Raw genomic sequence first — 18143 nt, 5'->3', positions numbered from 1 at the left:
GCTATTGACAAATGGCCAAAGAAAGTCAAATGATTTTTAAAATACTAAAATATTTTTTTCATTTTAATCATTTATTAGTTTTTTAAATATTTGTATATTTGTCTATTCACAACTTATTAAAGTGATAAATGATTCCTTATATTCGATAAAAACAACGTGTATCTCTATAGATTTATTAAATAAGATTCCTGACGTCCCAATATAGCACGAGAGCAAACCTGCAGCCAGCCAGAGAAAATAACGACTCTACATCATAATGTGTCTTTTTATCTGTCTTAATTCTAGCCTTGGTAGTAATAATCCAAAAGCTTTCATACGTCGCGTTGCGTGTCTCTTTAAGAAACATCAAACTTTTCCAAAACCCGTCCTCATGTATTGTATTCTGTCCCGTTACTCTTTCATTAAGCTTCCTGAGTGAACGCCCTCTGTGTGTCTCTGCTGTAGTGTTGAGTGTAGTGCACTTGTTTGGCGGATGTTGAGGAAGTGGTGAGTTTATCGTACCGTGAGAAAGCGATCAATGCCGCGCCGCTATGGACGCGATCGGTGTGTCGCACACGGATCCGCTCGAGGACTATGAGCTGATACATCGCATAGGGAGCGGGACGTACGGCGATGTGTTTAAGGTAAGATAACAGGACGCGTTTGTCTGTGCCAATGATGTGATTCATCTTAAATTTAATTGTACACTTTCAATATAATAAACATGATCTTAATTCTTAGTCTTGCACCTTTATTGTCTTCCCTGAGCTTTTATGAAAGTAATGGTGTACTAACCATCTTTCTTTTGCCAGATTTGTATTACCATCGTTTTACTACAAATACCATGGTGGTTACTATAGTGAGACCATGGTAGGCTTGTGGTTACTATGATTTAATACACAGAAAAAATATGGTTACTCCAGTTAACCATAATTTTGCTCGGCTTTAAAGTGCACAAAATATTTTTTATGCACAATATACCCAGTATGGAATTGGTGTGCGTGTGTGCGTGCGTGTGTGTGTGTGTGTGCGTCAACTGGTCTTCCATGTATGACACCTCATTGACTTTGATGTTCAGTAACACCCATGTGCCTGTGATGACAGTTGGACTGTGCATGTTTGACATCATTAAAAAAAGTGCATTCCTGCATGCGCACACGTGCAACATGCATGCGGTTTTACCTTCCTCTGGTCGTCTCTTTGTGAACACTTTATGTGATTGTGAACAAAAGCAAATTTGCATTTTACACAGACATAGGGAGGATGTGCCACCTTCACAACCGAGTGTAGAAACTGTGCCGTATTTGTGCATATAAGGAAGCAAAAAATAAAATGTCTGGTTTGCACTTGGTTGCAGCATTTTTGTCATTCCGAAATATTCACGCAGTGACCTTGTGCCCTGCTAGGGTGGATTGGCAGTTTCTATCACTCCGCCTGAACAAACATGAATCATTGGCCTCGATAACAGAGATAGACACATTGCAGGATGTGTTTCGGTACAGCAGGAAAGAAAACAGGAAATGAGCGCTGCCACTTGTTTCATCTCTGCTTCACCTTTCCAGTGTCTATTGGCTCTGGTTACCATGGTTACAAGCAGACAGCTTCATTTTTCTCGTTGGCATGAGTAGACCACACTGACACAGAATGTAGCTCGGAAAATTGTATGGTTAGGTTTTTGGTCGAAGATTCAACTCAGAGATTTTGAGCGGATCCGTTCTGTGTTGTTGTGTGGACTTGCGTTATGACATAACTTGGATGTGGATGAGACAATCACATTTCTATTATTACAGAACTAATATTTCTTTTATTTCTAAATATGTGTCGAATATGCTAGACACTAGAAATGCATTAATATACAATAATTAGGAAACTAGGGCTGTCACTTTATCTGATTTTCATTTTACGATTATCCTGGCCAAAAATAATTCACAGTAGTGATATTATTGTGATAGCAATATAATAATCCTATATATCAAATTACAAGTCTCTCTTTTTTCAAAATATAGTGTAGGGAGACAGAGATAGAGAGATTGTAACCATTGTGACTATCAAATGTTAAACAGTTAAAATATAATCACACGTGTTATATTAATACAGTGTTAATAATCGTGGCTATAAACATTACGGTTATAAGTCGAAACTTAAAAGTGATGTGAAAGTTGAAAGGAAGTCGGGACACACTGAAAATACTCAAAATCTCAATGTTTCAGAAAGAATTCTTTCAAAGGAACCAGAATAAACGTTGCCAACTGACGCAACATCTGTTGCAAACATTGATACAAACATGCATTGCTGCAATCTACCCGTTGTGTAACCTACGTATATTCACTTTGTTTGTATTTTTAGACCCGTAGCATTAAGACGTCAGTCATAGCAGCTATCAAAGTGGTCAAACTGGACCCTGGTAAGACACAAACAGTATTGTTTTGATTTTTTAGCAAGATCTTAGTAGATATGTGTAATGTTGTCAACCGATATGGGTTTTTTACAGATATCTAAAGAGTAGAAATGGGCGATAATGCCATAGGTATAACTAATGTAATAAAATGTAAACAAAGCAAAGAAATTATCATTTACATTTAACAATATTAAATTGAAAATATTTAATTATAGAATCAAACGAATCGATACTTAAGATTTCACATCATCACATTGTTGTTCTGTCAACAAACAAAGTGTTATTTAAAGGTCCAGTGTGTAATTTATGGGAGGATCTATTGATAGAAACGCAATATAATATTCAGAGGTGTATAAAGACCATACAATGAAGTGTTATGTTTTTATTATGTTAGAATGAGCTATTTCTATCTACATACACCTTTACATGGAATTCACCATGTTGTTTCTACAGTAGCCCTAAATGGACAAACTGCTCTACAGAACGCGTTTCGTAAATATGTTATCTCCTTCGGCAAAGAAGCGAAAACGTGACGACATCTTAGTTCTGTGTCAGCCGCCGTAGTGCTTCGAAAGGGAGGGGGGAGGAGTGAGCCATTGATTGAAATTTGCAACCTCGCCACTAGATGCCGCTAAAATTCATACACTGGACCTTTAAGACCGTGAATGTCATTCTTTTAAATGGTTGTTGCTGAATTATGTGCATCTGGGTCTGAATTTATTTCACACCAGTCTCTTAATCCTAGTAAACCCATGCTGTTATTAATCCATGAACAAAGCGAACCCCGACTTACATCTCTTTTGTTCTGTCAGGTGATGATATTTCAAGCATTCAACATGAGATAACCATGATGAAAGACTGCACTCACAAAAACATTGTCGCCTATTTCGGCAGCTACCTCAGGTCAGCTCTTTAAGAAACAAATACACGGGAAAATAAACCTTTGAATGCAGTTTGTAGACGCTCAGATGGTATAATGAAGTGAAACTAACAACGAAACCTCCATATTCCACAGAAATAACAAGTTATGGATCTGTATGGAGTTCTGTGGAGGAGGGTCATTGCAGGACATTTACCACGGTACAGTACAGCACAAGATCTGTATTTCACTGAGATGATATGTTTGCCATTAATGCATGTAATTCTTATGTTCCTGAACATTATTAGGGCTGCAGCTGTTTTGATCATCGAAATCAATAATACTCAGTCAATTATTATTCTTTTATTAATCATTTGATTTGATAAGTTATAAGTATCGTGTGATCCAACAAAGTTATTTTTATGGTTTCAGAACCAGGCCTTCCCATATGTTGTTTTCATATTCCTGTGAAGGGTCATGTGCACTTACAGTGTTTTCTGTAGAAAATGATTATTGTCTGTAAGAGGATTAATGATACGCTGTTCTGTTGGACTAAATGAGGTCATTGTTTTTCTGCAGTCACCGGCCCCCTGAAAGAAAGACAGATAGCTTATGTATGCAGAGAGACACTTCAGGTGAGGACACATTTACTAACAGTCTTTACTTCATTTTTTGGGTTCACGGGCCAATAAAAAGCGAGCATTTTTGTTTGATCTTTATTCTGGTTTTATATTGGGTGAAACGGGAAGCACAATAACCCAGGATTATGTTATGAAGCCTATTGTTTGTTTGTTTGTTTACAGGGTCTGCATCATCTCCATCAGGCTGGAAAAATGCATAGAGACATAAAAGTAAATTTTCTTTTAAGCCATTATTGTCAGCATGAGATGTGTTTGATGTATTGTAATATTAATAGACTTCCTTTTCTGTTGAGAGATATGCACTTTGTGTGTGTGTGTGTGTGTGTGTGTGTGTGTGTGTGTGTGTGTGTGTGTGTGTGTGTGTGTGTGTGTGTGTGTGCGTGTGCGTGTGCGTGTGTGTGTGTGTGCATGATGTTAGTGTGGATGTTCTCATTGTGTCATTCTCGGTTGCCCACAGGGTGCCAACATTCTTTTAACAGAGAGAGGAGATGTCAAACTAGGTTAGTCTGGGTTTACCCTGAACACGAGTTAAACGCACACGTATATTAACTAATACTCTTATTTGAAATCTTATTTTGTCTTTTGTCTCCCCTCCGTCTCAGCGGATTTTGGAGTGGCGGCTGAGATCAACGCATCTGTTGCTAAGAGAAAGTCTTTCATCGGGACGCCGTACTGGTGAGTCACTTCAAACAGATGTGAGTGGGAGCTGTCACTCAAACAATTAAACACTCATTTCCTTCAATTAGTTAACAGAGAAGAACCTGATTTAAAGGCATAGCTCACCACCCCCCCCCCAAAAAAAATTCTCTCCTCTAATGTGTTACAAAAACCTGTATAGTATTTTGTGTGACGCAATAGATTTTTATTTATTTATTTGATCTTTTATTATTTATTTATTTATTTTTGGGTGCCTAAACTCTTTATCACTAATTTTTTTGCTTTCCTTTTCCATTTGGTTGTTTTTTCGTGTATATTGTTTCTATAATATGATGTTTTGATATCTTGTAATGTAATCTTGTTTTTATTCTATGGCTTTCTCTCAGGATGGCTCCAGAGGTCGCTGCGGTGGAAAGAAAAGGCGGTTATAACCAGCTTTGTGATATCTGGGCGGTGGGCATCACAGGCATTGAACTGGCAGAGCTGCAGCCACCGATGTTTGATCTCCATCCTATGAGGTGCATAAACACAGAGCCTTGTGGAGGTTTGGTTGGTTAGTGGTGATGTGGATTTATTATGTTATTCACTTGTCCATGGGCATGTTGCTGGCAGTATCAAGGCAAGCGGCAAAGAAGACGCGGCTTGTTGCGTATGCGTACACTCTTGGATGTAAGCATTTAGCAGTGATAGCTGAAAATAAACGGTGTGTTTTGTTGCAGCTTGAATTGTTAAATATAGAACAAATCATTTATTTAGATGATTCATTCGGAAATACATATGAGTGAAACGCGACGCTATCGCAGAGTTTTTTGACCTGAGGGAGGGGATCAAGCAGACCAATCACAGTGCTTGTGGTCCGCGTCGAGTTGACGCGTTGTTACATTTTTGGAGAGGTGCGCGTCAGGCTACGATGTAGGGCATGGCTAGGGTATGTGGCTCTGCGTAGGCTACGGCGTAGGTCTGACGCAGAACCATAAATCGCACTTTCATTCTGTGTCAGCCACCATAGTGCATCAAAAGTGAGTGGTGTAGTGAGCCATTGGTTGCAGTTTGCAACCTCACCCCTAGATGCCGCTAAATTTCACACACTGGACCTTTAAACACAATGGCATGTCAAAATGCACGTTTTTTGAAAATGATACAGTTGGATCGTCTCCATGTAAAAACAGCAAAAATGTGAATTTGGGAAAATGGTGATGTGATATGTGCAAGTACTTGACAAGCAAAACAACAACTGTGTAGTTGTTTATTAAAGCTTCTCGAGCAAAGTGTAAACTGACTGCACCACTTCTTCAACCAGCACATTTTTTTAAGTATGTCAAATTCTAAAACCACGTCTATGCTTACAACGGGTATTTTTAGTCTTTTCAACAGTGTTTCCCCAAACGTACACATTCATATAATACTAGTTATACTGTAATACCAGTTTATGATATAGATACAATATTCAATATTCTCCTGTGGGTTTGTGATGACAAAACAATATGAAAATGCAGAGAACAAGTAAGCGTGTTTCAGCTTTGCAGTTTTTCATTTGTTTTAGAGCTCTGATGCTGATGTCCAAGAGCAGTTTTCAGCCTCCCAAACTAAAGGACAAGAGCAAATGGTGACAATGTGCTTGATTTACTTTGAGTTTTTATGTAATTTTTGCACCAAAAGCAAATATTATTTAATCAGCAAATTGTTAAGCAAACTTTTTTGCAATGCTAGGTCCACTGAATTCCACAATTTCATCAAACTGGCGCTGACAAAGAACCCTCGCAAAAGACCAACAGCAGAAAAACTCTTACAGGTGCATGTCTGAAAAATATTTCTTCTTACCTCTGTGATGTATGATGTGATGGTTTATCTTTGATAAAGGGCTTATCAATACTAGTTATTGGCTTAAAGGACTTATTTCGTGTCTTTTCAGCATGCTTTTGTAACACCGCTGCTCACCCGTAACCTGGCCATAGAGCTGCTGGACACAGTCAATAATCCTGATCTGCAGCAGACACACACTATGGACGAGAGCGACCTGGAGGTGAAGTAGATTTCTTTAAAGATATAGTTTACCCCAAAATAAATATTCTCATCGTTTACTCACCCTCATGCCTCTCCAAACTCATATGACTTTCTTCTGCAGAACATACAGTACATGATGATACTTAAAAGGATAGTTCACCCAAAAACAAAAATCCTGTCATCATTTACTCACCTTCGAGTTTAATTTTTTTTATTTCTTTGTTATGATGAACACAGAGAAAGATATTTGGAAGAATGCGTATAACCAAACAGAGATTGCCTCCCATTGACTACTCTGTGTTCATCAGAACAAATACATTTATACAGAATTGGGACAACTGGATGGTGAGTAAATGATGACAGAATTTTCATTTTTGGGTGAAGTATCTCTTTAAATACTTTTCCGTACAATAAACAAACAAAACATTGAGCAAAATTTGGACATTAAGATATACATGTAAAAGTAATCCATGTGATGATTCAATAATTTTTATTTGATAAACAGATGCAATAAACATATTTATTTTTTAATTCACACTCAAATCAAATTTAATTATTGATCAATGCATGTATAGCCCAGATATGTTGACACACCAATACCATAAAATCTCACTCATTTATCTGCAGTGCTCAATATATAAGCAGTATATACAGTATATGTATATATATATATGATAAATGATTTCAGAGTTTGAAACGGCATGATGTTCATTTTTGGATGACTTATTCCATTAAAATATTTTCATTGTATACGGGAAAAGATTGTTTGCTTTCAGACACTTAAGATTTTTTTAATGTTTAAATGCTTACCAAATATAATGTATAAACAAACATTTTTAAACGTGTGATAAATAGTCTTTAGTTGTTTTTTTTTGGTTTTCTGTGCACCTATTCATGAAGGCTGTACACCATTATTTACAGTACATCATTTCTTTCCATGCCGGTCGGTTGTGATACAATCTATTTCAACACATACCAAATGAAACAACATAAAACATTCATGTCAAGTATATGTCCGAGATGGTCTCTTCCATTCTAAATGGTCATTGTTTGGAAAGAATGCGCTGCGTTGTGGGCCAGATGCTATGACGGTTTAGTTAGTCTAAATGAAACTAAGTTGGATATGACTTTGTACATTAGTGTTTGTTTAATCAAAGGTTGTTTTGTGATTCTGCTGTCTGTCTGTGTGTGTGTTTACAGACATGCAGTATTCTTCCTGATAAGATTCATTCTCTAGTGAAACATCTTCCTGCTCAGAGAACCCTGTCTGAAGAACAATGTGAGTGTTCATATTATATACGGTAATACACAGGACTAGGGATCACAAACCCTGTTAAACATTAACATCAGCCATTAGGTGTTGATGATGTGTAAATATGGGCGGTTATGTGTTGACTTACCTTTCTTTATGCCAACCAGTTGCTAATTTTTGTTATTTAAAGCATCAATCTGTATCTTTTGCCTTTCTATCGCCATCTCTGTTTCATATATGTGAAGTTATTTTACATACTTTGCCTCACGTGGGTTGAAGTCAGATGATGTCAAATTGATGTTTCCTACTAAATTGTACCTAGAGATGAAAATATAAATCATTATTATAAGCTTACAGATGGGAACTGGGGTAAGAGCCTAACATGACAATATTACATAAGATTAAAGAATTGTAGCAGTACTGTAAAGTAATGACGGTCACTTATCTCATCTGAAGACCTTGACATTAGTGAGTGAGAAGCGATTGTTGTGACTTGGTTGTATTACAGCACGGTCACAAGCCAAGGGTAGCTGGACAAGAGCTGCTATTGTATTTGAGCGCCCACACAGGGCTCCACATGCTTAATGTCCTTTAGACAAGAAAACTGGCCATTCGCTTGTCCATGTAAAAAGTCTGTCCAGAAAGAAAGAGGGATATTTTACAGTTGTGCTGTAAATATAATTGATTGATAAACAACATTATTATGTGTACAGTTTGTTAAAGTCAAAAAATCAGGTGATCTTAAAGCTATGTGTTCATTTTGGTGTGTTTAAAATATCATGCAGATAACCACAGAAAGTAGAGCGTCACACGTTTAGCCATACAGTTAAAAGGAGGAAGTGAGATACAAGTAAAACAATGAATTTGTTTTGGCTCAAGAGTTGTTGACTGTTGCTTTTCTTCTCTCTCTTGCAGTTGATCATGTAAAGTTTGGACCCCCCATGAGAAAAGAGACAGATCCCTGTCCTGATCTGGTGAGAATGAATGTTTGAATCAACCACACACACAAATCAAATAATGCAGTTTGACGTATCACAAATCTTGTGCTTTTCTTCTGCCAAACACATTTTATTGATTGTCCCGGTTGCATAATTGCATGAAAAAGACTGACCGGCACAATCTTTAAAATATCGAAATTATTTCTTATGAAAGAAAGAAAGTTATACGGTTTAAAATGACATGAGGGAGAGCGAATAATGACAGAATCTTTTTTGGGGAGGGGGGGGCGAACTACTGCTTAAAGTGACAGCTCATCCACAAATGAAAATTCTTTCATTACTCACCCTCATGACATTCCAAACCTGTATGACCTTCTTCTGTAGAACACAAAAGAAGATATTTTGAAGAATGTTGGTAACCAAACAACATTGGACTCCATTGACTTCCATTGTATGGACACAAAACAACTGGGACATTTCTCAAAATATCATCTTTTGTGTTCCGCAGAAGAAAGAGTTGTATACATGTTTTGAACAAAATGACGGTAAATAAATGATGTCAAACTGTTTATCCCTTTCAGGCTTCAATCAGTCATATGAGAAAATGTACCTCACCTCACACTATTACACACATTTTAAACAGGTTTCTGCTCTGCTTTAGGGTGTGTGTGATGACTGGAGCTCTATTAGTGGGGACAAGGACTCACCGTGAGTTATAATTTATTTCTGTGTTCTATTCTATATATTCCATATTCTATTCCATATATTCCCCATTCTATTCTATTCTGTTCCCCATTCTATTCTATTCCCCATTCTATTCTGTTCCCCATTCTATTCTATTCCCCATTCTATTCTATTCCATATATTCCCCATTCTATTCTATTCTATTCCCCATTCTATTCTATTCCCCATTCTATTCTATTCTGTTCCCCATTCTATTCCATATATTCCCCATTCTATTATATTCTGTTCCCCATTCTATCTATTCTATTCTATTCCATGTATTCCCCATTTTATTCTATTCTATTCTATTCCATATATTCCCCATTCTATTCTCTTCCCCATTCTATTCTATTCCATATATTCCCCATTCTATTCTATTCTATTCCCCATTCTATTCTGTTCCCCATTCTATTCTATTCTGTTCCCCATTCTATTCCATATATTCCCCATTCTATTATATTCTGTTCCCCATTCTATTCTATTCTATTCCATATATTCCCCATTTTATTCTATTCTATTCCCCATTCTATTCTATTCCATATATTCCCCATTCTATTCTCTTCCCCATTCTATTCTATTCCATATATTCCCCATTCTATTCTATTCTATTCCCCATTCTATTCTGTTCCCCATTCTATTCTATTCTGTTCCCCATTCTATTCCATATATTCCCCATTCTATTATATTCTGTTCCCCATTCTATTCTATTCTATTCCATATATTCCCCATTTTATTCTATTCTATTCCCCATTCTATTCTATTCCATATATTCCCCATTCTATTCTCTTCCCCATTCTATTCTATTCCATATATTCCCCATTCTATTCTATTCTATTCTATTCCCCATTCTATTCTGTTCCCCATTCTATTCTATTCTATTCTATTCTATTCTGTTCCCCATTCTATTCTGTTCCCCATTCTATTCTATTCCATTCCCCATTCTATTCTATTCCATATATTACCCATTCTATACTATAATATTGGTGACAGGCATTAGTAAATGTTGAGTCAAATTTGCTAAAACACGCAACATATTCAATGTTCAATTCATGTCACTTTCCATACTATAATGTACAAAAAGAATGTAATTCTACATTTGACTTGAAAGGAAAAGCAAGGCAAAATTATATTAGCAAAATAAGATTTTAGATTCCCAACTGTGAGTTCTGACGTTTGTGTTTTTTGATATTTTTGCAGGAGTCTGTTAGAGTGTGTAGAGGAGGCTTTGATGGAGAGGTGAAATAACTTTTATAGCATGTTTCTTAACACAGACTATGGAAATCCGTAAAACAAGATAACAATTAGTGAAGTCTTAAACAATATTAAAAAAGGTCCTAATATGTTGTAATCTACTAATATACAGGACCGTTCTTGAAGTTATGTCTTATGTTTGGTTTCCTCTGTTGTAGGAGTTTGACTATAAAAAGGGGCTCATCAACTGAGGTGAGGAACAATTCAATACAAAACCTGGAGCAAAAACAAGTGGGTGTTTTATGGAATAACATGAATCTTGTATGTTAAATCCACAGCACTCGCCGGATGATGAGGATAAATATGGCACTGTGAAGAGAGTGGTCTCAACATCCCACTGCCCCCCTAACCAAGAAAGAAATGCTCCCTCGCCTCGCATCGGCTCCACCCCTCTAAAAGACTCCGCCCCTGACACTAACTACGCCCTACTCAGTGACTCATCTTTGCTGATTGGTTCAACACTTTCCGACATGTCCATCCTGACAAACTCGTCCCTTTTCACAGACTCCTCTTTTCTCAGTAATTCCAACAGTTTGGGGTCTCTGTGCTCAACACCAACTGAAGGTCAGATCAACATGCCACAAATTTAATACAAATACCTCAGTTTTTTAAATCTTCAAATGAACATATATATATTTTTTAGTACATTTGCAGTGCATTACGAAGACCTTAAACCTGACTTTGAAAATGCACTTGATCAGATTATCTTGTGGACCTGCAGATTACATTCTAATGAAAACAAGGCCTTTACATGACGTCTGAATAATCGTAATATGGCCAAAAATATTCTCATAAAACACAGTCCTTCATTAGTCATGCATTCAGTCACTCACTCATGCACTAATTCATATTTGCATAATTGAATGCTAATCATTAAATCAGAACGTCATCATGTCAGTGTGCACGGGCCTATTACTGTAATACATGACTTGATTTACACATGAGCCCAAAAATGTAATAATCAAAATATCATATCATACTTATGCATGAGCAAAGCTATGATGTGACCATTTGAACCAGTATGAGGTTATGATGTTCTGATGTCATAAGAAATCTGTCCAAACATTTGATCTAGTCACAAAGTTCTGACTGATCTAAAGCGGTGACTTTACATTATTTAGTGCCATTTAATCATGTGAAACTCGTGATTACAGCAGTGTACTGTTAGAAAAGAAATGTCATATTTGTCTTAGGCAGATGAAGAAATTAGTCAACATTTTACATACAGTAATACAATGAGAACAGTTATTTGCATACTTATGACAAACTAACCAGCCTGCTTTGGTATTAAATTAGTGCCGCTTTTTAAAGGAATACTCCTACCAAAAATGAACATTCTGTCATCATTTACTCACCCTCAAGTTGTTCCAGACCTGTATACATTTCTTTGTTCTGATGAACACAGAGAAAGATATTTGGAAGAATGTCAGCAACTGACACTTCTGGGATGTCATTGACTACCATATTTGAAACATTATTGTATCATGTTTTTGTTCAAAATTAGTTACTTAGGAAAGCATACAGTTCTGGGGCACTTGACTACCATTTTAATTTTTCCTACTGTGGTAGTGATAAAAAATGATAAATATTTTCATTTTTGAGTAAATTATTCCTTTTAAGATAAACAACAATTGCAATTTACTGTATGTTTATAAGTAGTTAATAATGCATCTGTGATGCTTCAGAGAGCTCTGTCGCTCCAGATCCAGGAGGAAACAGAAATAATTTCCCTGCGCTTGAGCGTCCGCTCTCACCGGAATGGAGCACCCTCAGGAGAAAAACAGAGGACGCGGTGAGTGGGGGCTTATAACAAAAGTAAAGCCGCCAATTAACAAGTCAGTTTAATGTAATTAATAATGACGGTAGTTTTTGTTGATTTCTACATTGATTTCTACAGAGCGTTTTAAAAACATGCTTTTCTCTGCCACAATAACGTCAACTCGCTGTTTTCTTTCTAAAATCATCGTACATAACGTAAACTACATTATGTGAAAATATAACATGGATATCTTTGATATTGACTGAGGAAGGCCATGTCAAGGATAGAAATTCTAGTGAAAATAATGCTTGAAATGCTTTGATACTTGTTATCTCATAGATTATGAGACTTTAGCCTGGATTTCACAGGCAGGGTCACACTCACATATTGATACGTGCAATAAATTGTGTTTAATATATATGTATAATAGACATTTTATGTAATTCAGTTTTTTATCAGTTGACAGCCCTATGATTCATCTTTTCCCTTTTGTTTGTCTTATCTTCTGTTTAAAGTAGAATAAACTGTTTTTTAATTCTAGAAATCTGTTGTCCATGGACTGCCACCTACACCCCAAGTGCATGTGAGTGCCAAGTACAAGTCTTAATTCAATTGTGAATGCTTTCTTTTCTGTAACACTGGGTTCACACCAAACGTGAATTAAGCGTTTTGCGCGAGTAAATTAGATACAAAGTTAATGCAAAGACGCGTACAGACGCAAACTCGCGGCAGGCAGTGCGAAAGACGCGAACACGCTTCAATATCGTGTTCCGCGAAGGTTGAAAATATTTGTCATTTCCTGTCAATCACGCGAAAATAATGAACTTTTCCTGCAAGTAAGAGCGTGGAACGCGATTGTTCGCTTTTGGTGTGAACCCAGCATAACACTGGGTTCACAACAAACGCGAGTTAAGTGTTTTGCGCAAGTAAATTACACACAAAGTCAATGCAAAGACGCGAACTCGCGGCAGGCGGTGCGAATGACGCAAATCAGGCGGCGCGATTAACACGCGTTTGTGGCAATCTCGTCTTCCGCGAAGGTTGAAAATATTTGTCAGATCGCGTCACTCACGCGAAAATAACGAACTTTTCCCTTCGAGTAATAAAGAGCGTGGAACGCGATTGTTTGCGTTTAGTGTGAACCCAGCATAACACTCATTATTCCATTCATTCAAGATGGGAGCTTGCTTCTCCAAAGTGTTCAATGGCTGTCCTTTAAAGACTCACTGTGCTGTTACATGGGTCCTACCAAAGACCAGAGGTAAAGTTAACCGCTTTTCAAACCACCATAACCATATTTACCCTAAATCTTTCTCACATCAACCTCAAGTCGTGCATACACCACATACGTCTATCCAAGTTTTGCTTCTTACACCCTACAGATCAATACCTTATGCTGGGTGCTGAGGAGGGTATATACACCCTCAACCTTAATGAACTTCATGAAGACACCATAGAGAAGGTACACAACACTTCACCTTCGATTCGATTTCCCACGGCACATGACCGATATTTCAGATTTTTCTTTTGCAGTTGCTTCCTCAGAGATGCACTTGGTTGTATGCGATGAACAACGTCCTCATGACCATCTCAGGTATGTCAACACCGATATTTAATAATATACGAACAACACGCGAATCTTCATTTATTGGTGATGTGCGCAGGGAAGTCATCGCAGTTGACATCTCACAGTCTGCCGGCACTTTTCGAGCATCGCAGGAACATGCAGCGTCGACAGGGCCATCTCGCCATCAACGCCCATCGCTTGAGCACGAGGATCAACTCGAGGTTTGAAGCATTTAAAATGTGCAAAGGTTTGGCTAACACTTTGTGCCTGCGGTTGGCGTTGCACATACGTAACGAGATCTTGCGGTTATGTGGCTTTAACACCCTTGAAGTCAATGGGCGGAAGATTTCGAGCCATAATTCTCATCTTTCTCCAGAAAATATGCCGTGTCGGTGAAGATCCCAGACACCAAGGGCTGCAGAAGATGCAGTGTAGGTGAGGACCAATGACAGTTTTCATCTCATAAATCACTTTGTGTGCACTCGTTGACGTTTGTTTTTCTGTTTTTAGTGCGAAACCCGTACACTGACAGCGTGTTTCTGTGCGCCGCTGTTCCCACCGGTTTGGTTCTTCTCATGTGGTACGAGCCTCTGGAGAAGTTCATGCAGCTCAAGGTGAGAAACGAGAGATAAGTGATATTCAAATATATTAACAGAAATACGTAACGCCCCCCCTCTCTCATTTTCTCTCAGCACATTTCTCTGAGTCTTCCAGAGTATCTGCCCATCTTTGAGCTGTTCGTACAGGAAACTGAGGAGCTGCCACAGGTGTGTGTGGGTGTGAGGACCCCACCCGACAAAAGATACACCAGTGGAAAGATGCACTTCGACATCATGCATCTAGATGACACGCCGTACAGTCTGCCAGGTGTTATTAATGTGGATACAACCACACTTATATTTTACAGTTAATATTTACAATCAATAGCCTCTTCATGTTGTATGCAACACTGTTGTGTTTACAATACATTAAATGAAGTGTTTCACATTGAAATTTTTGCTTTTGTTTTTGCTTGTGAGTTAAGTACAGCCGCGTAAGAAATTAAGAGACCATTTCAAAATCAGTTTTTCTGATTTTAAAATGTACTATTTATATGTATGTATTTGGATAAAATGATATGAATTGTTTCATTCTGTGAGCTACTAACAATATTTCTACCAAATTTGAAATACAAATTATTGCTGCGTCCCAATTCGCCTACGTATACTATGCACTAGGGATGCACCGATACCAGGATCGGTATCGGGCCGGATACTAAGCTCATGTACTCGTACTCGTAAAAATGCACCTATACCAAAGACTGATATCTCATGTGACAGAAATTTGTTGTGATATTTGTTTTGAGAGTTTGTGAAAAGAACATCAAATTATATTTATAAGTATTTCTTCATAATGTTTTTGAGGTGTTTTTTTTATATGACTATGACGCTATTCTATTTTTATTAGTCTCACTGTGTTGGTACTCGAACTTTAAAAATTGGTATCTGTGCATCCCTACTACTAAAAATATGTACTGTTTTCGTCATGTTCATTCGCGTTTCGGCCCATGTTTAGATGCGGCCCACCGGGAGAAGTCCCGGTATACCAGATGGCCAGTCCGCCCCGCCATGGATTCACACTTTCACCAGAAACAGTAGACCATCTGGGTACTTTGAGAATACTCTTTTCAGCATACTCTGATTTGGGACATACTAATTCTATTTTCGAATACTATTCAGAACGGATCGTATGCGAATTGGGATGCAGCAATTGTTTCTATTTGCAGAAAATGAAAACTGGAGAAACAGGTCAAAATAACAGAAAAGACGCTCTTTCATATTTCGTATTTCATATAGAAGTTCATATTCACTTTTAAGCAATACAACAGTCATATTTCTACGTGTGTTAAGGAATTTTATTTTGCATTGGCTGTATTAAGGATCTTTCAAGTGAGCTACATGTTGATCAAATGATCCGTAGTGTCTGAAATTTTGTGGTTTCACAGATGGAGAGTCTCTGGAGGTCAAGCAAGTTATACAATTGGACCGGGACACTGTTCTTATCGCTCTGGAGAGTAAGACATTTTCAAATGCATGTTTTTGTATTAAAACTTTGAAGCACTTTGTATCCGTGGTCACACTAGACTTTCAGAAGGCGACACTGTATATCTCAAATCTATGTTATTCCAGTTTAATCCATGATATTGCGTCTACAATTTGATTATAATGTTCATAACCTGGTATAAAAGTATTTTCCATAATATAATTTCACAGAAAGTACTAGAGCTTTGAATGAAACTACAAACATCCTTCATTTCTGTTTCAGACACAGTGAAGGTTGTGAATCTGCAGGGATGTCCGAGCGATCAGAGGACTTCTGAACTGACTTTTGATTTTTCTATTCAGACGCTCGGTAAGACATTTTGTGTTTTGTCTTTCAGGAATAAGACCTCTGGTGTTTCAAAACCAGCAATCTATTTTTATATAGTGTGCTTACAGGACAGTGTTCTTGCCTTCTGGAAACACGGTCTGAAAGGAAGGAGTCTACAAATGAATGAGGTAAACCTACTGTCTGAAAGAATAAATACTGTATTAATGAAGAAAGAAAATATTAAACGTTTCGCTGTTTATCGCAGGTTACTCAGGAGATTACAGACAGAAGTCGAGTTTTTCAAGTTTTGGGAACAAACAGGTGCCATAGTTTTAAATAACATATCATTACTGATTGTACTGTACATACTAATATGTTCACTTTATTAAAATAATTGTTGTCCAGGGATATAATCTTGCAAAGTACCCCAACGGATGATCCATCTGCCGTGAGCAATCTGTACATCCTCACAGGGCATGAAAGCAGCTACTGATGCGACTGAGATGCTTTGAATGTTCAGCCACAGCTGGAAACACTACAAAGGTCGATATCCTTTTACTTTGACCACTAAAAGGGGAGAGCCACCAGGCTCGATAAGCTCAGATCACAGAGGAAGATCCAGAGACGTCCAACCATTTAAACTGTTGAGGACAGAAAGCAGAAATGGTCATAAGGACCAGAGCTTGTCTGGAGGCTGAGAGAGAGAAAGTGACCTGGAGACACACTATTTGTTTGTTAAATGAAATCGTGGAGCGGCTTTGTTTCTTTTTTGGGGGAAATCTCAAGTACACTCTTGACTTTGTTTGTTTACTGTGAATCATCTTGTAATGAACAGTAAATATTGATACACTGTAAAAAAAATGTTGCTCCCTTAAATTTTTAAGTGTAATTAAATTGGCTGTATATAATTTTTAAACTTACCATTTTACATGTTGACTAGTAATTTAAATCTTGAGTTGAATTGCTGTAACTTATAAAAAGTTAAAAAAGGTTGAGGCAAAAATATATTGCCATGACTTATTGATCACATCATTTTTTACAGTGTTGACAGGACTAATCTAAAAGGAGAATTTGAGAAGATCGAATTCTGTAAAACCCACGAGAACCTTACATTAAAGTTTAAGTAATTCAATAAATGTGAATTTCTGAAAGCAGCTTTGTTTCTTGTTGTACTACAGTGCTTTTGATTAAAAAACAGGTTGCCATTTCTAAATGAAATGCAGTGTCAACCATTTAGACACTTTAGCCATGCAAAATATATACATTTTCATATATAACCTTCAAAAATATGTAATTTTTCGTGTAGCTCAGTGGTTAGAGCATGGCGCTAACAACGCCAAGGTCATGGGTTGGATTCCAGGGTATTGCACATAGTCAGAAACAAATGTATAGTACAATGCAATGTAAGTCGCTTTGGATGAGATCGTCTGCCAAATGCGTAAATGTAAATAAATAAATAATAATTATCTGCTAGAAATAGTTTATTTTTAACAATTACTTGTACAAACTGCCTCAAAGAAATAAGCACACGTAGTTCATACCAATAACGATGGGCATATTGTAGAAAGCCAAGGTTTCATACAAATACGGTATATTTGATGTTTAGTCAGCGGACTTTAAAATAAATTAATGCCACTTGATTTCTTTTTATATCTAAAAGAATGATTTTGATACATTTTAAGTAACTTCCCAAGTGTCCAAAAATCCACAGTGTATACAATTAAATGGTAGCCAAGATATCTGGGCACTTTTTAGTCTCAAACATA

The 18143-nt window shown here is 37.2% G+C and overlaps 1 protein-coding gene across 3 annotated transcripts; it reads left to right on the top strand.

Annotated features, from left to right (window-relative positions):
* Nucleotides 1–381: 381 nt before the first annotated feature.
* On the top strand, nucleotides 382–17773 carry map4k6 (mitogen-activated protein kinase kinase kinase kinase 6). 3 transcript variants are annotated; one of them, XM_057360191.1, is made up of 33 exons: nucleotides 382–623; nucleotides 792–849; nucleotides 2326–2383; nucleotides 3190–3280; nucleotides 3393–3457; nucleotides 3816–3871; nucleotides 4040–4087; nucleotides 4335–4377; nucleotides 4480–4552; nucleotides 4921–5052; nucleotides 6078–6140; nucleotides 6245–6326; nucleotides 6447–6557; nucleotides 7739–7817; nucleotides 8706–8764; nucleotides 9390–9436; nucleotides 10649–10687; nucleotides 10861–10894; nucleotides 10981–11266; nucleotides 12388–12494; nucleotides 13003–13044; nucleotides 13638–13722; nucleotides 13844–13923; nucleotides 13980–14055; nucleotides 14126–14249; nucleotides 14405–14463; nucleotides 14539–14642; nucleotides 14721–14895; nucleotides 16013–16081; nucleotides 16333–16419; nucleotides 16495–16565; nucleotides 16643–16698; nucleotides 16783–17773. In XM_057360191.1, the coding sequence occupies exons 1-33, from the start codon at nucleotides 613–615 to the stop codon at nucleotides 16868–16870; spliced, it is 2658 nt and encodes an 885-aa protein (XP_057216174.1). In that variant the 5' UTR covers nucleotides 382–612; the 3' UTR covers nucleotides 16871–17773. The 3 variants fall into 3 exon arrangements, with proteins under 3 accessions (XP_057216174.1, XP_057216172.1, XP_057216173.1); XM_057360189.1 differs by lacking the exon at nucleotides 792–849 and having other exon boundaries at nucleotides 383–623; nucleotides 16783–17768; XM_057360190.1 differs by lacking the exon at nucleotides 792–849 and having other exon boundaries at nucleotides 384–623; nucleotides 13995–14055; nucleotides 16783–17704.
* The last annotated feature ends 370 nt before the right edge of the window (nucleotides 17774–18143 follow it).

The sequence above is a fragment of the Triplophysa rosa genome, linkage group LG19 (genome assembly GCF_024868665.1).
Source record: "Triplophysa rosa linkage group LG19, Trosa_1v2, whole genome shotgun sequence".
In the NCBI taxonomy this organism is placed as follows: domain Eukaryota; kingdom Metazoa; phylum Chordata; class Actinopteri; order Cypriniformes; family Nemacheilidae; genus Triplophysa; species Triplophysa rosa.
This window is presented reverse-complemented; position numbering and strand designations above follow the sequence as displayed.

What these genes read in the sequence shown, in the direction of transcription:
- map4k6 (XM_057360189.1), top strand. Translation starts at nt 531, where the DNA reads ATGGACGCGATCGGTGTGTCGCACACGGATCCGCTCGAGGACTATGAG. An exon ending in TGGACGAGAGCGACCTGGAG is followed by an intron (nt 6,558 to 7,738) that starts GTGAAGTAGATT and finishes GTGTGTTTACAG; the next exon opens with ACATGCAGTATTCTTCCTGA. An exon ending in AGCACGAGGATCAACTCGAG is followed by an intron (nt 14,250 to 14,404) that starts GTTTGAAGCATT and finishes ATCTTTCTCCAG; the next exon opens with AAAATATGCCGTGTCGGTGA.